The sequence below is a fragment of the Dryobates pubescens genome, chromosome Z (assembly GCF_014839835.1).
Source record: "Dryobates pubescens isolate bDryPub1 chromosome Z, bDryPub1.pri, whole genome shotgun sequence".
Lineage (NCBI taxonomy): Eukaryota > Metazoa > Chordata > Aves > Piciformes > Picidae > Dryobates > Dryobates pubescens.
The window spans coordinates 36995176-37017960 of record NC_071657.1 but is presented as its reverse complement, the minus strand read 5'-3'; the positions used below and the strand labels follow the sequence as shown (position 1 = coordinate 37017960).

The 22785-nt window shown below is 46.1% G+C and overlaps 1 protein-coding gene across 1 annotated transcript; it reads right to left on the bottom strand.

Moving 5' to 3' along the window:
- Positions 1-13640: 13640 nt before the first annotated feature.
- Positions 13641-17933, bottom strand: KLF4 (KLF transcription factor 4). Its single transcript, XM_054178722.1, has 5 exons — positions 17641-17933; positions 17445-17562; positions 16426-17314; positions 16183-16347; positions 13641-14724 (listed from the first exon to the last, which is right to left on the bottom strand). Exons 1-5 carry the CDS (start codon positions 17643-17645, stop codon positions 14549-14551), a joined length of 1353 nt encoding a protein of 450 aa, XP_054034697.1. The 5' UTR covers positions 17646-17933; the 3' UTR covers positions 13641-14548.
- Between the last annotated feature and the right edge of the window lie 4852 nt (positions 17934-22785).

Genomic DNA, 22785 nt, shown 5'->3' with positions numbered 1-22785 from the left:
AGAAATGTAAGATGTACACCTTCATGAGGTAGTTCATATAGTGATTTGCCAAGGGGGAGGTTGTTTGCTGTGTACCACTCTGCAGTGGTCCTTGTCATGGCTGGCTGGATAGGGAAGCTATGCAGAAGCAGAAATATGGCCGTAGCATGTCTATAATCCCACGGTCAACAACCACTATGATATTTAAACCTTTGCACATCATCTGCCTGTTGGACTTCCTCCGTTAAGATCCTCCAATCACATTAAACAACTAGTGTCTGGCAAAATCTTGTGTGAGTTCACAGAAATTTTGTAGATGCAGTAAGGGCAAAATATATTGACTGATTAGATTCATTTTACCTGCTTAACTTGAATGTGGGGCAAAGGTTATTTTACCACAAGTGTTTATCTTGCTGGTTATGATTCAGCTTGCTGACTGTTGCCATATGACCAGAACAAATTTAACCTCATAACCAGAAAAGCATTAATAACCATTTTATCAGTCAGATGTCTAAAAATCTTGTTTGGTGTTCTAACACATGTTCCTAGCATGGAGGGCTGCTAAATTGCATGGTCTGTTTGCTTTCTGCTTTCCTCATGGACTTTTTCAGTTCCTCTTCAGAAGAGCTAAATGAACTGCTTGATGCATTTAATGCTGAAATAAAAAACCTTAGCATGGAGGGTGAGTAGTTCACTAAATGTCCTGGAGGGCCTCAGTCATGCTCATCAGCTTAATGTTGGCTGTAACCGTCAGGTTGGAGCCATGCATATGTACCTGAGGCTTAAATAACCCAAGTCTCACCAAGGCAGTCTTTGGTTACTGCTTTGCATGCTCAGGTTGTAAGTGGAGGCAGCTGAGAAGTTATTGCTGTATGTCTGGTTGAAATGCCACCAACACATCAACTGTTCAGACAAGAGGAGGAACCTGGACCTGGAGGAGTGACCTGCAAATGTCTGACTGCTCACAGCAGCCTGCAGAGGCTTGGCTGTACTGCCTGTGCCCTGGCAAACTTCAACCCTGGTCTAAGAAGCCTGGTCTGTCAACAAGAGCCAAGATCTATTTTCATTTCAAACAGTCGCCCCAAATAAATACATAAAAAAAACTTGAAAGAAAATGCCATCAGAAACCATCCTGAAACACACAGTGAAAAGTTTTCTTCCTGAATCAAAGTCAGTTCGCATGTTACTAAATACATGCCAGGAGGCATCATCATAATAGGAACAATCAGGTCATTTGAATAGCCAAATATGCTTTTATACTGTATTTGTTTACCCTGTAGAGTTTCCGTGATATGCATGTAAATGCCAAAGTCTATTTCTTCTTAAGTGTAGTAATCCCTCCTCCCCTCAGCTATCAGTGGGGCTCCTTGTTCATACCTGCCAAAGGTTCCTGAAACTTTCAACTGTTGGTTTAAGCAAATGCACTGTCTTTTGCCAACAGGAATATCCTGTTTAGGGGAGCACTGTAAGGTGCCAGGTATATAAACTTAGCTGTGTACTGCCATAACAGACCACTCACAGAAAAATGATGAGGTGTTATGAAAGCCCCTTATTAGAAGCTGTCTCCAAGACAGAGAGTGTCTCTAAAATCACACTGATTTTAATCTACCAATGTGAGCTGCAAATTATAAATTCCCAATTATCTGCTAGCAGTGGAGAAAGCCACTCTTCAGTGCAAAGAGGCTTGTAAAGTACAACAGCATCCAAGTGCAAACGAAAGCAGCCAAATGTCAGCTCTCTGACAAGTCTGGTTCTTGCTTGAGCTGCAGTTTATCACAGGAACAGGCCAGTGCATAAGTACAGTCCCAGTAATTACACTCAGAACTACGCCAAACAGACTTCAGCCTAAGTATGCAAAGTGAGTAAGAATAGGGAAGTGATCTTTGTTCCTCTTCTAAGTGTAGGAAGCTGAAACGCAGGGAAGTTTGGCACTAATTCAGCAAGGTGCTTAAGCTTGTATTTAATTTTTAAACTCTGAAATGCGTGGGTGGGTGCTGGCTCCATGAAGTCAAAGGCAAAACTCACATGAAGTAGGATTTTGCCTTCTCTGACTGTGAGAGTGTTTTAGGAGGGAAAGATCTTGCCTCAGGTCACACAGGGAGTCTGTGGCAGAGATGGGAACTGACATCAGGTTTCCAGAGTCCCAAACTAGTGCCTTGTTTTAAATTTTCTGCACACTTCCTTCAAAAACATTATTTGCCATACTTAGATGTATGTCAGATACCCTGAATCACTTGCTCTGGCCAGCTTTGGAGAGTAAGGTGAGTGAGTAAGGCTGAGTGATGTTTAAGTAAGATACAAAACTGAATGCATGCTGGTCAAGGATTTTGTTATGTGACTTGCATTATTATAGAATCTCTGATTTTATGTATCAGGGAAACATACAGCTAAAAGCCAAGAACTGTGGCACAGCATTGGCTTATGTAGGTAGCCTGTTGCTGTACTGATCTTCTTTCCCAGGTTTCTGAAGCTGGAAAGCATGGCTGCACTGGGACTGCTCAGAGATTTCCTCCAGCACCAGCTGCACCACTCAGCCAGCATCCATTACTCAGATTTATTCTGACTTGAAACGATGCTGCCAGCCTAAACTCCTGACAAAGCTTGTGCATTCAGAGAAACAGGCTGAGGCCAGCTGGGGTTAACAGAGCCTGTCTCAGTGAAGGGAAAGATGCAAAGCCTCATAAAATGCTTCAGCACGGCCAATGGAGGCCACACCTGGCTGTGGGGCTTGTGTTAGTGCCCTGCCATGAAAATCCAGGCCAAGCCGTCCCACTGGGCGCTGTAGTTGCACAAACTGAAAAAACCAACCCTGCGTCTGCCTTCCCAGGCCCACCTGCTCCAGGGGCACCAGGGCCGGGGGGCGTCAGCCACGGCGGGCTTCGCTGCCGTCATTCGGGCGGTGCCAGTGAGGGGCGTGCTCTGCCCCGCCGGCACACATCGGAAGGTCCCAAACTCGAGACCAGCCGTAGCCCCAGCGTTAGTTTTAAGGTGTCGCCTCCTGCGGCCCTCCCTCCACTCCCGCTTTTTGTTATTGTTCCCTCGGCCGGAGCAAGCACCCGGGCGGGCCTGGCCGCCGCAGGGCTGGCTGCCGCAGGCCGGCTCCGCCCGGCCGGGCCGGCAGACCTCACGGTGGCACTAGTAAACAATTAATCACGGCGCCGCAAGCCCGGCTGCTGCGGCCGCCCCTGGGCTGACAGATCGTCGGCTGCGTTCCGGTTGTGCGGCCTGCCTCTGGCAGCAGCGGGACACTTTAGGATGAAGTCTGCACCTACTCGAAAACCCACTTGCACTTCTGGACCATCTCGGTGTTTCTAAGCTAAACAGATGTGAATGCAGCCTGATCTATCAATGATTGCTAAAAGGCTCTCATCCAGCCTCGAAATATCAGAAGGTGATAGCTCATATTAATGGATTCCTTCATGTTCTAGCAGCAATACTTCATCTTGTTTGCTTCACATAAAACACTAGCATTAAACCCCCCTAAAAATATACAACCCAACCCCCTGGAAACATGATTACTCGCAGCATTCAATTAGTATTGTGCTAATTCACTTCTGAAAACTAGCATGTGGGTTTTCCCACCTAGAGAAAGGCAGTTACTCACTCTTGTTGCTGGAACTTCAGACAAGCAAAATTCTGCTGGGGTGGTCTTTAGAAACTAGGGACAGCTAGTGCCTTTGTAGGGTAATAATTCACCCAGGTAATAAACCTGTGAGCGGTATCTGAGGGATGACAAAGAAACCCTGGGTCACCTATGTGCCTGCCAAAACCAGAATATGTGGAGGAACACAAATGCATTCAAAGTTTTCACAAGTGTTAGATGGTGTTCGATGTCCTGAAGACTCTCTGCTATATACACAGTTACAAGAGCAGCTGATACCTTCCTCTGAGGATCCAGGGTTGTTTATGAGTTGATCTTCAAGCATCAAAGCAGCACAGCTATTCTTTCATTCTGAAATGGGAGGAAAAAACTACTCTCAAAAAGGAAAGGGCCAGATTTATTTCCTCCAACAGGAATGTGTAACGTGTTCATGTTGGGTGCTGTTGGCACTGCTGTGGGACGCAGATACTGCATATTCTTCAAGTTCCTACGTAAGAGGTATAGTAACAGCAGCTGACTGCCAGTCAGCCCTGTGCAAGAGAATGACTTTTCTGCTGTAAGAAGGCAATGTCCAAAAGCCAGCTCTTATTTCTAAATGCTATCCCCTGTTCACCTGGGTATGAATAGGGCTACCAAGTACTGCCATGCCAGGCACCACCGAGCTGGTCAACCACCTAAGCCAGGAAGAATCTGTAGGACTGTCGCCTTAGCTGGTGCACAACCTGCTCTAATCTGTTTGTGTATTTATGCAAAAGCAGATTCTCTCACCTGGTGCTATATGGAAGGCATCTGTGCTGGCCTGAGCCCTGTAGGACAGAGATGACTGGTATGACTGGCAGACCTTTGCTCCAACTTTCAGCATGAGTCATTGCTTGACCTGTCATCAGCTTCTCCTCACAGTTCTTGAGATCAGTTGTGCAGGACATGCACAACCATTGTACCAGACATGAAAAGGATGTGTCACAGAAGAGAAGAGTATGATAAACTTCCTTTAGGAGATGGGACACAATTCACAAATGAAGGGAAGGTGACTAGTCCCAGCGCATGCTGCTGGCTCCTCAGAAAGCTCCAGGCTCTCTCCAGTACTTGCTGTTTCTTCTTCTTCTGCAAACCTTAGGAAGAAGGAGTGTGCTGGCCATTCCAGGAGCAATGGCCATGCAAATATAATAAAACCAGCAAGCTACCCTCTCAGAAAAAGTCATATGGGGACTCTGAACTTCCCCATTTAGGGTTAGTGTGTGTGTCTGTGTGTTAGTGTCCTTTCAGCCTACTGCTAGTTTTGCGGGTGGTGCCTGGATGAGCAAGGAAAGCACCACCTACATAGCACAAGAAGCATGCCTCAGGGTCCCCAGTCAGATGCGAAATCCAACGCCCCCCCCCCCCCCAAGCACCTGATTTCCCTGGTGCTACCCCTGCTATGTACACAGCTGGCTGCAAGTCAGGTGCTGCAACTCCATAGACCAGGCTGTGTATTTCCCCACTCAGGTGCACATGGAAAGATACAACATTGCAAAAGCAGAGTTTAATTGCAGGGCACAAATCCCTTCCAAAAGCACAGCTTTTCTATTTTTTTTACCTCTGCCAAGAACGTACATTTTTGTATACCTTTAATTACCTTATGCAAGAAAGAAAAGATTTGCCCGGATACTATGGTGACAAGTGCCGTAGACTGTAAATAAACAAAAATACAAAGCAAACCTAAATAGCTGCAATATAGCATGAAAAAAACCCATAAACCCAACCTCCAAATGCCAAAAAAATACAACCCCCAAAACTTAAAAAACCAAACCAAACCAAAACTAAAAGCAACCAACATGTGTCGTTTTGCCCCCCCCCCCCCCCCCCCCATCCAAACAAAAGCCAACAACCAAAGGAAAATGTGCCTGGAGTTACCTATGCAGTCCCTCATTTTAAAGAAGTAAAATCTCACCAGCACCTCATTCTAACACAGGACCCAGTGCTTATTTGAACTTATTCTTTCTGTCACCCTCAAGAATCACAAGGTGAGCACATCTTTATTTGCATTCTCCAATCTCTCCTACCTCCTCCTGCTGTGAATCCTCATCACCTGGGAACTAGTTTGCACATACTAAATATGGAGGATCTAGAGCACTGGGAACCTCATGAACTTTTATGTCATTTGAATTTGGAGGGAAAAAAAAAAGAAGAGCTTTCACACACACCCCAAGATGAACATCCTGTCCACATTATACATTTTCTTCATTACAACAAAGGAAATAAGATGAAGCCCTACAGGGGTTTGAATGGTGAATGTGTGACTTGCTTTCTCATTGCATCCAATAGATATGGAAAGCACCTGTCAAACTGCTGAGAAAGGCACTTCATTTCTGATTCCTCTTGGTTTTGAACCCTTCATCTCAGCTCCTCTCTCCAACAACATGTTTTGTCATTTCACTTAAGCCACAGGACTCCAGGAGTAGAATCTTCATGACCAGCACGCAGCCACAAAGAGTTCATCTCCCAAACAAAACTATTAGGTTTGCTCATTTCAAAGGACAGGGTGTGGTAAGGAAGAGAGAAAGAGTGAGCAAAAGAGCAAGAAAATGAGAGAAAGTGAGAAAGCAAGAAAGTGAGAACACAACAAAGCAAAAAAGCTAAAAAGAAATCAGGAAAGCAAGCAAGAAAGCAAAAAAAAAAAAAAAAGAGAAAAGGAAGAGAAAACAGAACTGAGCTGGATGAACAGCAGATCAAGTATACTTCAAAGAATTATCATCTGCAGCTCAAAACTGCTCTGTTGTTGATTCATTTTATATAAAGAGGAAGGAAATTAGAACAGCTGTCACTCTATGATTCCCTCAAGCATTGCTGAGCCATTTCAGCTTTTCTGCAAAATTTCCTTCTACCAGCCTCCTTCTTGCTTTCACATCTCTGCCTCAAGAGCTGTGCAGACAGCAAGAGAGTTGCACCCTCGCATACTTCCAGCCACAGCATCTCACTGAGTTATCATTGTTAGTTCTGACTAGGAACAGAGGAACACTGGCACCACTGAGATGCTACTACATTAATCCTGGGAGGTCTGTCTCTCTGCTGTCACCTTGCTTCCACTAGTCAGCCAATGCAACCAGTGCAATGCAAGAGGCAGCGTGAAAGACTGAAAAATCTACAGTATCTTCTCTGGGTTGGAGGAAATTCATATATCAAGTTTTATACATGAGGTACATCTGCAGAGGAAGAGATTTCTTTTCTGTCTTGTGCTGCTGTGCTGTCTAATGGGATGCATTCATGGACAGTCGATATTTATTTAAATGACTAATCTGGGCAGAGTTATTAAATGTAAATTTTGGCACCTTATGTTTAGCACAAAATAAAATTCTGGAAGAAGCCAGCCAGAGAAAACCTCTCACTTACCCAGTGGTCTGGGCAATACATAAATCTCTGTATTCTCTCATACATACCCTCCCTCTGCCTCCCCGCTCCCACCCTCCCACCTTTGCCTTGTTCACACACAGCTTCCAATTTGAGACCCTGAAGATTCAGATCTAAGCCCTTTCAAAGTGCTACCTATTTTTATAATACTTTGGATTTGCCTATGCAGTTCATTTGTGTAGCCCCAAATCAGCATAAACCCTAACCTCATCTTCACCAAGGGGATTTACCTGTAACTGTCCAAATTTGGTTTGCTAATGAAGTAGTTGGATTCCCAGAGAGCTAAGATACACCTTGATTACTTCTTAGAAAGCAAATTCTCTCACCTGGGATGAATTTCAGTACAGAGTACAAAGGGCTGCTGGGTTTTTTGACACTTGCTCTTCAAAACACAGGGAAAGACATGCATAAAAAGTGGTTTAGAAAGTGTAATCAAAGAGAAAAAGCTGGCGCTGACCTTGAAAAAGTTAGATTTGAACCAATAAATACTGCTGGAATCAGTTTCTCTTTCTATGTAATGATACTCAACCCCAACATTTATTATCAAGGGTCATAGAACCACAGAAAATTCTGTTTTGAACAAAATGCAAAGAAACACCTATCCTTGAGCAAAAAACATTGATGGGTGAAGGCTTCTTAGATGTTCTGACTATTAAAAAATAAAATAAGAGTAAGCCAAAACATTTTTTATATATTGCCTGAAATATCATATGCTGTTAAATTGTCCTTGTGCTTTCCCAGGGTACAGTAGACTAGATGAACTACTCTGTGTGTAAAAATACACATATGTATAAAACTCCTATTACTATCTCTTAGCAAATTCATTAAAAAATACAACCTAAGTTGAGTCTTTACAACCTTTGGCAGTAAATAGCAAAATCAAAGCTGATTTAGAGCAGTAAGTTACATTCTTCCTTCCTCTGCAATATGTAGGAAAGAGGGAACAGTAGGAATCTGGAACACAGCAGTGTTGGAAACTACTGAAAGGAAATGCTTTCTTCTCCTCATCCCCCACCTCCATTTTTAGGCTGGTTCATGATTAACCATGGAACTCCTTGCCACAAGGTCTCTCTGAAGTCTGAAGCTCAGGAAAGCAGCTAAGAGGATCAAATGTTTATTGAGTAAGTAGAAGCTGTAGAGCTACTGCATAAAATAAATACAGGTTGGAAAGGCATCTGTGCTCCTCAAGCTTCTGAACCCAAACAAACCTGTAATCATGAAGGCTTAGAAGTGGGGTTTCCAGTGAAAGGAAATTGGCATCAGCCCAGAGATTTCCATCACAGGTCTGTTTGTGCCTTGCAGTGACATTTATGGCCAGTGGCTGAGGTGGAATCAGTGGCTGGGCTAAACTGGCTGCCATTCTGCCCTGTGTGCTTCTCTGCTCTTCCACAGTAGACTTACAGAAAACACAGCTGCTCCAACCATAACAAGTTGGTCTCCTTGCATATGAAGCCTTGCAAGTCAGTTTTACACTGTGAACATGGGAACTTTGTCAAAGCAAATGCTATTTATCAAGTGTGTACAGATGGAAGGTAGCCAAACATCTTGTACAGGTGACAGCAACATTATAATACTCTCTAAGGCTGAAGAAAGCATGAGCAGTTACTGGGGTGGCAGGAAGGCCGAAAGCAGTGAAATACTTCGCTTTCCACTGGAAAGCATTTTGAAAGACAAATAAAAAGTTGCACAGCAAACAAATTCAACCATCCTTTGTCAGGCAGGGGAGCCTGTTGCTGAATTAGTGGGATGAGGGAACAGGGTGAGGACAGCCAAACCTAGTACATCCCAGTGCAAAGACAAACATAACACTTTGGGTAGCCTCCTTGAGTAGCCAAGAGCATAACTCAGTATGTTTGGAACCTAAATCAGAATGAAACCTTGTCCAGAGCTTAGAAAGTAAATTCCAACATGCTTCAGTAATCACTGCCAATGTTACCCCTAGTAGTTTATCAACATATTAATGTAAAATACTCATTTTTATCAGAAAAAGAGAAACATAATGATGATGGATGCTAAGTCTCCAGGAGATCTCTCTCACAGGAAAACTCCAGCTGAGATCTAAGCATAAAATGGTGCTGATGTTGTGGTGCCCATCCAGAGGCCTGATGTGCAAATCAAACTCATGAGAACCTTGACAAACAGTTTATTCATACATGTAACCAAAGCCCTCTCTGTAGTATTTCTACATGGAAGGAAGCATATTGTGGACTAAGGAACATCAGCTTTCCTACTGACATGTTTTCCTACATGACAACTGCAAGCCATCTTGCAAGCCAGCAGTTTTGGACAGTCTTCCCATACCTTTCTAGAGGTGGGAGGACAAAGCAGACCCAATGTTCCACACTTCTGCCATCCATGAACACATTGACACTAGGAAGTGCAGACATTGAATACAACCAAGGAGCCTCCTGGTATAGGGATGCCCATGTGCTAGTGGTGCAATGTTGCCCATCAGACCTTTTGTAACTGCTTTGGCAGCAGGGGAAACCAATCTGAATAACTGGATTTTCTTCAGACAACCAGTAGAGGGAAGCTGTATCATTTTGTTGAATAAAGCCTGAAAGTTTAATATGGGAGAACTTGAACGGCAAGATTTAAGCAAGCCTAAACTTGTGCTTGATAAACAAGCACGCTGTACCCAAAGCAAAACCATGCAAAATGTTTCAGAGCTGCAGCAAGATGGCTGCAATGATAGCAGCACATGATTACCCTTCTGCTCACCCAAGCTTCAAAGTGAAAGAAGCTTGGAGGGATCCCTAAAACTTCTTGATGATAAGCATATCACAAGGCTGACCCTGAGATGACCAGGTCCATATGAAAAACTATTTCAGTAACAAAGGAGTCACAGATCCAAGAGTCTGGAAAGCATTAATAAAGGGAAAAGGTCCAGCTGCCTAGTACCTCTTGCGAGCAGCTACTAAGCACACTTCTGTAAAACTTTTGGTACACATGCTCTAAATATAGTACAAGCATTAGCAAAAGTACAAGCCACTTTTCTCCCTCCTGCCTTTCACACCATTAAGGTGCTCGCCTTGGAGGCTCACAGGTAGGCATCCAAAGGTGAAAAGGAGACTAACAGATAAGCAGTCAGGGTGGAGAACAAGGCTGTGGAAACACCACCACCACCCACTTCCACACAGATGATTTCTGCACTTGGTGTTAATTCCCTCGGCAGTAATGAAAACATCAGTCCCTCCTGCCCAGTAGCTGTCCTATCTGTCCCCTGTCTGCGTCCCCCTCCCCCACCCGTAAGTCACAGGAGGAGTGGAGAGCAGACGAAATGTGAGTCATGCAGGTGTATGTCAGACAGGGGAATGTGGGTGTGTTACCCAGTGGCGCCAAGCCAATGTGACCTCAATTAAATTTCACTGAATGATGGGCCTTCCCCTCTTTTATGTATATATTTATCTCCCTGGTCTCAAAAGATGTATCCATTGAGCCTACACACAACTATTTAATCTGAGGAGCTCTCCTGGCAAGTACAAGTCAACATGCGCTGCTGATGGTGTTCCTCTTCCTCTCCATGTGAGTTTTGCTTACCATAGCTTAGGTTTGCTTCCTCCAGCTGGCGCTCCCACCACATCCAGATGCTTGCCAGAGCACTATGCTGTTACTACTGGTCTGCCCATCCACATTTGCAACCTATTCATATCTTCCAGCTACCTTAGAGCACACAATCCAACTACACTCAAGAGGGGAGGAAAATCTAGGAACACAGTTTGCATCTGGGTTAATTTGGGCATTCTTGCACTCAAATGCTGTTAAAGTGTTTGTCAGGAACTTCAGTGAAAGCGGGTCAGCTCTAATGTCTAGCACACTCACACAGGAATCCTGCATAAAGTAATTCAATTGAACCGTTAAACACTCAGGGTGATTAACCACAGGAGTCTCTGATCTCCCCTTATTAAAGGGAAGGAGAATGAAATTTACTGATTCATATCAGTTAATATAAATCCTTGTGAGATTTGTGGTTTATTTCAGCTTTAGCAGGATCTGGTAACCTCCATGGGGGAAGAGCAACTCTCTTGGAACTACGTCTTCATGTGACACAGGAAAACTGAAGGCAGTTGTACTGGATTACAATCCACAGCAGTCTGAAGCGTGCAAGCTTCCAATTTGTGGTGTACAGTATACAATTGTACAGAAGTGCTGTGGCTCTGAGAAGATTTTTATTCTGATTCCACTTTTGAATACTTGGCACTTGGTTGGAAGACGTGTACCATCTTGTTTTAAACAGCTCCATCTTCACACACTCAAGAGAGATTTGGGCTAGGGGTGAAGATTAAGGATGGCTGTGTAGCTTAACTATAGAGATCAGTATTTGCCACGAGAGGTTTTCCCTTCAGTAACTAAAATAGTGCTCTGGGGCAGCTCTGGAGGTGCTCACCTCATGTCAACAAGGTCATCCCTGACCTCAAACCCTGATTTTAGATGCCCCAGCCTGAGCAAAGTAGCACATGAATACAGTTTTAGCAACACGAAACAAATCTTGTTTTTCAAGACACACTTACAAGTTCATTGGGTAGTTTACATATGTTTTATGATATGTATGTTGTTCCACTGCATGTAGGTACAATCTTGCACCCAAGTGCAGCTCCACAACACTAGGCACAATGAGACAGGTGGCAAACACAATGTGCTACTTCTAGCTCTACCTAACTTTGCAGAGCAAAATTGGTGCAGCTACTCATTTCAGTATTTCCTTCAGAAACCTCCTTAACAACAAGGACTGCCTCTCATGGGCTGCATGCTGTATAGCAAAAACTGAGTGTTGGCTCCTGTCCCAAAAGCATAGGAGTAGCGTTTTGGAAATTGTTAAAGGAACAGCAGCATTTCTTTTTAAATACCAAGCTACAACTGTGCCTGTTTAGGTCTGGAAAGAGTCATACATTAGGACAGCTTGGTTAGGATCAGGAAAAAAAGAAAATAATAAAAATAATCCAGTGGGAGAAAAGAACAAAGCCCTGTTTCAAGAACACCATTGTTCATGAGACTATAAACCTAAGGTCTATAAAATCATCAAGCAGAAACTGAAGTTGGCAAATAACGCATTACTAAATGCTAGAGTACCTTATTAAACTCTGGAAGCTGCATAATGACACAACACTTGAAAAGCAAAAGCAACAAGTTTCTCAGATGAAATCTTCAGATCAGTACTTACAGTTGTGTTAGGATGTAGACCTTGCACAGATGGGAAAGGTTCTGAATGGCAGCTGTACAAAAGTGCTCCAGCATTATTGAAAGAGGACATATTTCAGGTACACAGGATGTGCCAATTCCAACACTGACCTTGGATCTCTTATCCGGGATCTACAGGCAGAGCAACAGAGAAGGAAAAAAAAAAAAAAGGCAAAAAAAAAAAGGGCTGGTTTAATTGTAAAAATGTTTTCACATGGAAAAAAAACCTTCAGATGAAGGATGACTCATAACCTTAATTTAGCTTTAAATACTTGCTATTTGCAAACCAAACAAGACATTCCCTACTGTCTGTGTTACCTATAAACCAAACCAACAGCTAGCTTTCAACTGAACAAAGTATTCCTAGGAGTCGAGTGAGAATTTTTTGCATCATTAAGTTATTTGTGTGGACTTAGAAATGGCAAGAGAGCTACACAAACAACAGATCAAAATGTGAAACTTAGTAACATTCCTAAGGCATTTTTGGGAATATAAAGTTGATATTGCCACTCTTTTCAACTACTGCAAAAGTATCAATGGCTTTTGCCTGCAATTTGTTTTCCACACTGAGCTTTGTTGAACATTGCATAGATCCAAATTCCTGTCTTACATTTTAAACCAGTGGAAGAGGAATCATGGCTGTCTTCTCTTTACAGTGAGTAGTGAGAAATTCCTACTCATTGAGCATTCATGTTGAAATCATCTTATTGCTACACACTTGTAAAGAAACTAGAGCAATGAGGTCCCCAAGGACAACTACAACAAAAATTGTAACAATCTGAGGTATTCAGTAGGCTTAACTGCATTTAACTGCAGGAGAGAGCTATTGAAGGTACACTGGGAGACCTTACAGCAACAATTCTTGTGTGTACAGCTATAAGGTTTGGAGGCTCTGCATGGTCAGCCTTCCCAGGTTATGTATGCTTACCAGGGTTACTACAGCGACTTTGCCTCTTCAGATACTACCAAATAACTGAATTCCCAGGACAGAGAAAGCTTCAAAGGAATCTCCATGTCATTTATTGTTAAAAGCTGTTTTATGCGCACACCCTTTGTTCCTTAAGTAGTTTACTCAGATTACCCAGTTGGTTTTCCTTCATTTGTGTGGAAGTGGTTACACCATTTTAGAAGCCCAAGATGACGCTAGAAATGTTCAATGTTGAAAGGACCACTACAGATCTTTTTAACCCCCTCCAGATGCTTTGAATACACAAGTCCAGTGTCCCCAACAGATGTACTTCCTCTAACAAATAATTGAGATGCCCTAGAAATGGTAAATTAGTTTCCTCACACAGGTAAGTGGCAATTTGATACTCAGAATAAAAATTCAGTATACCCATTTCCCTAAAAGGACGTGACATTTATACAGCCCTGTCTTTCAGAGCCATGGGACTCTGCTCCCTTGCCTTGTGAAACTCAATCACTAACAAATACTTACACGTTCTTGCACATCTCCATACAAAATTAGAGCAGCCATTCAGATAAAATATTTTAAGTTTATTTTAAACTTATTTTCCACTTGAATACACAAAATACAAATTCCAACAAAATGTTCATTTTCACTTTATACTTTACAAATATACAAAATAAAAGTTTGCTTAAATTTATATTACATATTTATTAAGTAAAGAACTATATAGAAAACATTTGTTCTGCTTAAGGCATATTTGGGAATAAACCATTGTACAAACTATTGCACATTGAAACCACAGTGCATTACAGACTGTCTGCATAAAGTTATTTTCTTAAAAAAAAAATAAACCAGGCTTATTCACCTGATTTAGGTCATAATTGGCAATCGGAAGACAAAAATTTCCTTGTCAGATATGCAGCAGTTTGAGAACTTTGGCTTCCTGTTTTTGGTACCTCTAGAACCAACAGTCACTAAGCACCATGAAATAGGCTTTTAAAATTATAATTCTGTACCTGAATTTTTCTTCTTCTTTTAACATTGTAATGGCTTTTAGAAGAAAAAAAGAGGAAAGTACAAGATGACATTTACATCTAATATTGCATTGAAAGAAAATTAAGGGAACATCATTTCCCTGTGTAATATCCCCACCCTCCGAACTACACACAGTCTGTTTAACCCTGATATGTGTGACTTCCAGTCACTCCTTGGCATTCTGCAGTCCGGAAATAATTCAAGTTGGATTTACAAATGGAATGATAGAAGATCCAGTCATTGACCCCAATGTTTTGGTTATCTTGTAAGTGTATATGTATAAAAAAACACAGGAGTTGCAATGTCTGTGAAATTATCCCTCTTTTCCACTCTTTGGAAGACTTCACCTCAATTATCTGTAGTGCTTAAACTGTGCTCTCCCCATTTTGCAGAAGTCAGTCCTTGTGCTGTAAATACTGAATCTCTGTGGCAGCTGGGGAAAGATCTGTTGCTTCCAATTAAAAGTGCCTTTTCATGTGTAAGGCAAGGTGGTCCGACCTGGAAAATGCTCTGTCACACCGCTGGCACTGAAAAGGGCGGTGGCCTGTGTGTTTTCTGTAGTGACGAGTAAGTTCATCTGATCGGGCAAACTTCCATCCACAGCCTTCCCAGTCACAGTGATAAGGCTTCTCACCTTTAGAAAACCAGTAAGTAAAACACATGAATTAAGTTTTCTTCATGACTATCACTTTTATCACTTTTAACTTCTTTTAAGAAGCACATATTCTGGTTAAGACAACAGGCAACATGAAATACAACAAACTTCTTGAAGCAGCTGCAAACAAACTACAAAGAGTAACAGAGCAAGACTATCTCTTCAAAGTGCACAGTCAGCATAACTAAAATCTTCCACTCGTTTCTATTGTTTCACTGTTTTGTCTTGCACGCAAGGTTTCAGAGCACACCAGTTCAGATAGTAAGAGTTTATTTTTGCCAAATAATGTTACATGAACAAGTAGCAACATGAAACAGCTCACCAGGCATACTGTATTTAGGTAATTGTAGGTCTCCAATTTGAACCCCGCTAGAAACTATTTTCATTATCCCTGCCTGATTAAGAACTCAGCCTTACTTCCTTCATGGTAACAAAACCCACTGTAGATGGTAAGACAAGTTTCCTTGAACTACAAACTCAGTTCTACACATACTGGAAACACTGCTGACTGGCTCAGGGCAGTCAGAAAGTACTGTTCCCTTGGCTGATTTCCTTCCCCCCCCTGTAATTAGCTGAAGACGCAGCCTAACTACTGCACTATCAGTAGTTTCTCCCTTTTACTTTTCAGGAGAAAGTTCTGAATCAAGTTCCCAATCCAGGGATTTAAACTATGCAAATTCCCAGGTTATTTAATCACTGTTACAGAAAGCCCACGCTTGACGAAACTGCATACGATACACCTGCTTTCACAAGCCCAATTGCTGCAACACCTCATTCAGCTGCAAGTTTAAAGTTCGAACTGGGGCTCTGATAGACACTTTTGACAGGCTGTATCCAAATTCCAGACAGTCAACCATTAAACTCCATCTCTAGGGTGACAGCACCAGCAAAGGTGTGTTCCCAGATGCAGGTAACACACCAGGCTGGTGTTACCAACACAGCTGAAAGCTCCACTCAAAAGGGGCCCATCACAATTTCCTCAAGAGAAACAGCTGCATGCAGAAGTTCCCTAGAGCAAGCCAAGACAGAAGGGGTGCCCATGTGAAGGGTTTAACCACAAACAAATAAAGTATGTTAGAAAGAGGTCTACTCCCATCCCCAATGTTGCCATAAAGAGCAACAAAATCCAAGAGACTTCAAATGCTTGCTAATTAGTTAGCCATACAGCAACAAACTTTACGTTGGCAAGAAACCCACCTACTCCCACATGAGTCATTCTGATCCATTAAGCAAAACACCTATCCAATAAGCAAGGACTGCACAGGGCTTTGTGTAGCCAAGGGCAAAAGAAAAAAAAACAAACAACCTGGAACCCAACAGAGAAGGGTCACCACATGCTACTTGTAGCCCTTTTCCCCATGCTCCCCATTTTTCACTGTCAAGAGGCTCACTCCATGGTCCTCACACTGGGGCCACTGACCCCATGCTAGGACTAACCTGTGTGGGTTCTCAGATGTGCCTTGAGATGAGAGCTCTTGGTGTAGGTTTTGCCACAGCCTGCGTAGTCACATGTATGTGTGGCTGTCCTTTTCCTAGGCCATGAGCGCCGTCCCCTCTTGGGTTTGGTCTCCTCAGGCAAGCAACTTCCCGGTGGCATTAGCTCTAGAGGAGGACAAGTAATGAGCACAGCTGTAGCCACTTCCAAAGTGGGTGCCCACTGCTAAAAGCACAGAGACTCACCTTGGTACTGAAGTGTGGGTGGTGGCAGCTGCTCAGGCAGGAAAGTGGGGTAACCGGGTGCTGGAGGGTACCCTGGAGGCAGTGGCAGCGGTGGGTGGCTCAAACCTGGGGCAGCAGGGAGACAGTCTCTGCTGCTCAGCATCTCCTCAGGCCCCAGAGACGGTGTAGTCCGGGCAGACAGCGGGCGGCCCAGAGAGAAGTCATGTTGTGGGGCTCCTCGGGGACCGCTCCCATGCGGTGGTGGTGGTGGTGCCAGTGTGCATGGCGGGGCGGCCTCCTGCTTGATTTTGGGACACATCCGCGGCAAGGGGCTGTATGGGGCCCCGGGGCCCTCTGTATTAGGCTGTGTCGCGGCAGCTGAGGGGCCGCTTTTGGGGCTGAGCCCCGGGTGGCTGTACTCGCCCACGGCCTTCACCACAAACTTGCCCTGCAGGCTACTCAGGGCCGGTAGCGCCGCCGGCGCCGGCAGGTACACCGGGTCCAGGTCGGGCCGCATGAGCTCAGCCACGAAGCCTCCTGAGGGGGACACGTCGGTGATATCGGCCAGGTTGAAGGGGGCAGCGGGAGTCCCGTCGCGGCTGCAGCCGCCACCGTAGAGAAGGCCGGTGGGTTCGGGCCGCTGTAGCGGGTAGGCGAAGGGCCCGGAGGGGCAGGGGCTGGCAGCAGGGGCCGAGGCGGCGGGAGCCACCACGACGGCGGCGGCAGGCTCTTGGTGCATGAGTGAATTGGAGAGGATGAAGTCGAAGTCCAGCAGCTCGTTGAACTCATCAGCGTCGCGGCGCGGCCCCAGAGCGGGTGCGGACTCCAGCTCCGACGGCGGCGCCTCCACGGGCTGTGTCGCCAGCGCCGGCGGCGGCCGCTTCAGCTGTGACAGCTCCTCCCGCCATCGCTGCGGGGAGAGGGACACGGTTCAGACCCCAGCCCACCGGCACGCCGCGCTCAACCCGACCGGCCCCACCGCCGCCCCCTCCCCAGCCCCATTTCTGGCCGGCCGGCGCCGCCGTGACACCGATACTCACGTTGCCGGGGCCCGCGGGCCGCACCGCTTTCTCGCGGCCCGCGGCGCCCGCCGCGAAGGTGGCGATGGAGGGGAGGAGCGTGCCGCTGAGCGCCATCTCGCACTCGCCGGGGGGCTGCCTGCGGACGGGGAGAGCACAGCGGCGTCAGGCGGAGGCGGCAGCGAGAAAGGGCCGGAGGGCTGCGCCCGACACGCACCGCATCCGCGCCGGGGCGTCACGTCGAGCTGCTGCCGCCGCCGTCGTCCCGAACGCCGCCGAAGAAGGCAGGGATGAAGGGTGACACAGACACGCCGTCCAGCCGCAGAGAGCCGGCCCAGCGCCGCCGGAGTGGTGATGCAAGAGCACCTTTTTTTCGGTTCTTCACCAGAAATAGCGAGCGGGACTCGGGGCGCTAACGGCACCGCAGAGGAACGGCCGCCGCCCCGTAACGCGGCTTCGGCATCAGCAGGGCGGCGGCGTGAGATGCTTCCCAGAGAGCAGCGGCCATGAGAGAGCTGAACGGGACGAACGGAGCGCAGTAGTACCAGGAGGGAGGGAGGGGCCGCGCCGCTCTTTATTGCTGCCGTCGGTCCTATCGTCTCCGCCGCGCCCCTCTCGGCACTGCTCGGCTCCTACTGCCGCCGCCCTTCTTATAACTTCACCTCGCGCCGGGCCCGCCCACTGTTGCCGAGGCGACGAGGAAAACAAACTGACACGTGGGGAGAGGGGGAGCCGCGCGCGCGCGAGGTGGGGAGGAGGACGAGGAGGACAAGGAGGGAGCACAGAGGACTCGCGCCCCGCCCCGGCGCGCCCCGGCCCGCCCGCCACCGGCGCGCCTTTCTCCGATCGCGCCGCGTGACGCAGGTGGAGTGCTGACGCCAGCGCGTGAAGTGGGCGGAAGGGGGAAGGTCAGGCATGCTAGCGCGCTACGGGGACTCCTGCACCTTCGGCGCCGGCGGTGCGGGAGGGGCGGGCGGCACAGTAGATACCTCGCGCTTTTTTGCGCGCCGCTTGGCGACCCGTGCCGCCCTGCTCCGCACCGCGCCGCGTGTCCCGCACTACCTTGCTTTGCTTAGTACCGCACCACTCGTCGTGTTCCGCCCCGCATCAGCTGCGCCGGTGTGAGACTGTCGATGCCTGGGGAGGAAGAGCGTGTGCGGGGTGATAGCAGTACTGTGCCCCTACCCTCGCGGCCCGGCGTGCCGGCGGGAAACTCACGGAAATAAAAATATCAACGAGACCGAGGTCCCCAGCCCAGCCGTTTTAGTTTCTCTCCTGTTTTCTTCATGGTGGTTCTTAGCGCTGCCTTCCCCCTCCTGTTTTTTTTGTTGCTTATGTGTTGTGGGCGCGTTTTAAAATTACGTATTTTTATTGGGTTTGGGGTTGGTTTCCCTTCCCCCCGCCCCCCCTTTCATTTTTTGAAGTGGGCCCCGGCGGCGGGACCCTTCACACCCCGCGGTTTGTACTTGCCCCTACCGACCCGGGAAGGTGGCGAGCGGCGCCGGTGCCCGCAGCACGGAGGCGGAGCAGCGCGGCGATGGTCCCAACCGGAGAAGCCGTGTGGAGGCTCCTCGCGGCGGGGTCCGGCAAGGGTACGGGGCCGGAGGCAGGACCACCACGAGCCAGGGCGGGAGGTGGGGGAAGGGCCGTGCATCGGTGCTGGAAATCATTAGGAAGGAAAAAAAAAATCCCAAAACAAAGCAAAAACGCCACTGAAGCCTCAAAGCAAGTCCGGGGTTCGAAAACGGGAGCGGCTGGCGGCACCGGAGCGGCGGACCGCCCCCTCCAGAGGGCAATGGCGAGCTGGCGCCGCTACCCCGATCGTGGGGGGACCAGGCGGGCGCAACCCCGGGCCAGCGGAAGCCCCTTCGGCGGCTCCTCCCGCCTGCCCCTCGGCGGTGCCGGCCGCGCCCTAGCTGGTCGGGCCGGAGGGCTGAAGCCACTGCCCTGCATAATTTGCAAACATGAGCACCATGAATAAATTAAAACCTAAAATAATAATAAAATGCGCGATTTTATTTTAGCAAACTGGTTTGACCGGTTTTGTGTTGGAAGTGTTAATTAATAACTCTGGCACTAGAAAATTCTGGGTGATTTTTTTTTTGTTTGTTTTTTTCCTGCACGACACGAAGTCCGTGTCTTGGCAGATGTGCCAGGAAGCACTGGTACAGAAGGGCTTAGTGTGGAGAGATGAAAGTTGGTGAAATACTAGGAGGATGCCCGAAGATTTCTGGTAAAAGGAATGGAGGCACCTTCCCTGCGTGGGGTTGCAGCAGAGCTGGTGGTCGACAGGCTCCTGAGACAGCCTTGCTCACAGCACTACTGCAAGTTCCCAGCTGTTTTTTTGTGGAGGGTCTATGCCCTGTGTTTCCTTGACAAACACTTCAGGGACTACCATTCAAACCCAGAAGCAATGGGTTTAGTTCTGAACCTCCCCCCAAGCACAGTCTTGGGAGAAAGCCCTGATATGGAAACTTGCAGGTCTCTGGGAAGTTTTCCCGCATCAGTTGTTTTTCTTTTATTTCCTGTTGGTGTAAATCCTAATTTATAGCTCTCCTAAGCAATGCATTATTTTCTAGGTCCAGATTTCAAGCTCAGAATCATTTGAGGCCAATGTAAAAAACAAAATTGCCTTCCTTGTTAGAAAAACAAGAAAGCTTCAAAACCAGATTAAGTAGTCTGATCTCCTTGAAATAAATGGCAGAACTCTTGCTGGTTCCAGGAAAAGGTGACTTGTGTAATGTGGGCTGAAATGATGCAGGTTACTTTCACAATCTTCCATGAAAATAGATTTGCTCATAACATTTCTAGGTAATTCAGACAGACGTGTAAGGTATGTGTGAATTTATGTTAAAAATCTGTGGCCCACTTTCCTGTGAGCCCTGATTTTGAATAATGCACATGTTGGCAGGGTGCTTAAAAAAAGTGTATGCTTGCAGGCATTGATAAGCTCAGTGTCACCTGCTTTTGAACATCGAGTGTAAAGGCCAGTGCACGCCTTTTCACTAATTAAGGTCAAGACAAAAAGACTTTCTTTTTCTCCCTTAAATGAAAGGAAATGTGATTTAATGGTCTGGAGTGTGGAAATTTCCCAGTTTTCTCTAAAACTTTCCTTCCACTAACAGAACACAGCATGCTTCTGTGCTGTTCAAAGCTGACTTGACGGATTGCCTAATTCAGATAGAAAATTGCTGAGAATTTGAGTGTCTCTTGCCTTGGGATGTGCAATGATTATTTTCCAGATTATGCTGTGCTTGGACAGAATCTGCTGCAATGGTCACCATGCCAGGCTGCTGTGGCCTCTTGAGTGTTTCTCCCTCGGTAGAAGAAGGAGGTTTCTTTCACATCTACCATCTCTTAGTGCAAGAGTAAGTTTGCCTTAGCCTTGCTGTGGCTGCTCTTCACCCATTTTGGGAAAAAACAAATTATTACCTGATGCTGACAACACTTATTCACAGCCAGCCCAAGTGTAATTCACTGCAAATGCAGGGCAGGGTGAAATGACTGTTTAACAGGGCTGATCATCACAAACCCTTAGCCTGAGCCAGTACTAAATTCATCACCTGGGAGTGTAAACCCCAAAAGACAGAACAAATCAAGGTGATGAAAGAGCACAGGTTTTGGATCAGTGACAGCCATCAGGAAATGGCATCCCACATTAAGAACATCAACAAGAAAAAGCAGTCGAGTTGATTGTGCCTGAAATAATGACTAACCTGTTTATCTTGATATGTTTATTTTAAAGCTTAAGTCTGAAATTCAATTTTCAATGAACTGCTCAGAAACCACAATGTGCAGCTTATCGGTTTTGATTTTGTTGTCTGCTACAGCAGCTGATGGAATCAGAGGCTCTGGGAAAGACAGTGCCACTATGTTTGGGCAGACAACAAAATGTTTTCCTAGCATCTTTGGGATTGTTCTTTATTATCTTTGCAGCATGCCTCAGCAGATAGGCTACAGGGCCAGGAACTGCAAGGCACCCTGGTCCTGCAATGACATGAAATTCAACAGAAGAAACCATGATGCTGGGTTATATCCAATAGCATTTTTGTTGCTACTTAAAATCAAAAAGCAGAGACTTCGTAGTCCTTGGTGCTGGGCTAGGTTTTACCCTAACAAGATTGCTAGATAGTGAGTGGATGTTGGTAGGTTCATGAAAGGAGACTTGCCATCTGAAGGGTTTCTTACATCCTATGTAGCCCAAATTAACAGACCTCAGATGCACTGTGGCTGAGATAGGAGGAAAAGTGGGAGAGGTCTCATACTGATGCTGTGTAAGGCACTGCTTAGGGTTTACCCTGCTCCCACAGGATCTCTGTGCACCAAAGGATGGTGAGAGTCCAGAGGCACAGCCAGCACACTGTCTTCCTGGGCTTTGTCTAGGGCGACCTGACTTAAGAATCTGTTTCCTACCATCTATTGTATACTCTTCATAAAATGCAACTGAGCTCAAGTTTTATTTACCTGCTCTTGCACAGGGTACGTCATTCTGAGAACTAAAATTCCATTTGGTTGGGAGTCATACTTGTGGATTATTAGTACAGTGCAAAGGGCATGTTTCTGGAAGATTGTAGGCAATTCCATGCAGATTTCAGGCAGTAGTAAGTGTATACATATACAGATGGCACACGTAGACTTCAGATCATAAATGTTCACACTGAGAATGTTAACAGTTCCTGTGTTCAAATTTGTTTTCATCTGCTTTTTGAAAGCTCAGCCATATCTTATTGATCATGAATGAAGTCAGAAAGACCCAGTAATACATAGTTCACCATCCAAGAGCCTTGGGCTTGTTTAGGTCAAATACCCCGTAGCAAGGTGCTGTAGTTCTGCATTCTGAGTCTTTTAGTTTCTTGTAAGAAGTAGTGCTGCTGAGGTTATTATCCATGCTGATGCCAAGAGCTCTCTGAACAAGAAGCTGTTTTTTGATCTGCTGGGGAGCCAGCAGGCTGTCACATCCCAGAGGAAAGGGGTCTTCATGCAGGGTAGAGCCCTGACAATGACTTCCAGTGTACATCAGCACAGTGTGTTTTCTTGAGAGTCTGTAACAAAGAGAGCATAACTTCAGGGCTCTGTCTCTCAATTAAGAGTTCAGGTTGTTGATTCCCACTGAATTTCTCCCAGGTGGATAACACTGTCTGAGATGTAGACATCTGTTTCTTGAGGTGCTGATCCTCCTGTCATTCACTCAGCCTCACCAGCTCCTAGCAGAGGTGACCAGCACCCTCACACAAATCACTACACAGGATCTATTGCATGCAGCAACTCTTCTGCTTTCAAGCAATTCAGAGGTTGCTGTGTTTCTCTAGGAGGCAAAATACTTTGAATTGTTGATGGCAAAGAGCGAGCTTTATATTGTTTA

Excerpts from the sequence above, each read along its gene's own strand:
- KLF4 (XM_054178722.1), bottom strand. Across the intron at positions 16,348-16,425 it reads ACCCACACTTCAGTACCAAG|AGCTAATGCCACCGGGAAGT; the intron begins GTGAGTCTCTGT and ends GTCCTCCTCTAG. Across the intron at positions 14,725-16,182 it reads ACATCTGAGAACCCACACAG|GTGAGAAGCCTTATCACTGT; the intron begins GTTAGTCCTAGC and ends GGTTTTCTAAAG.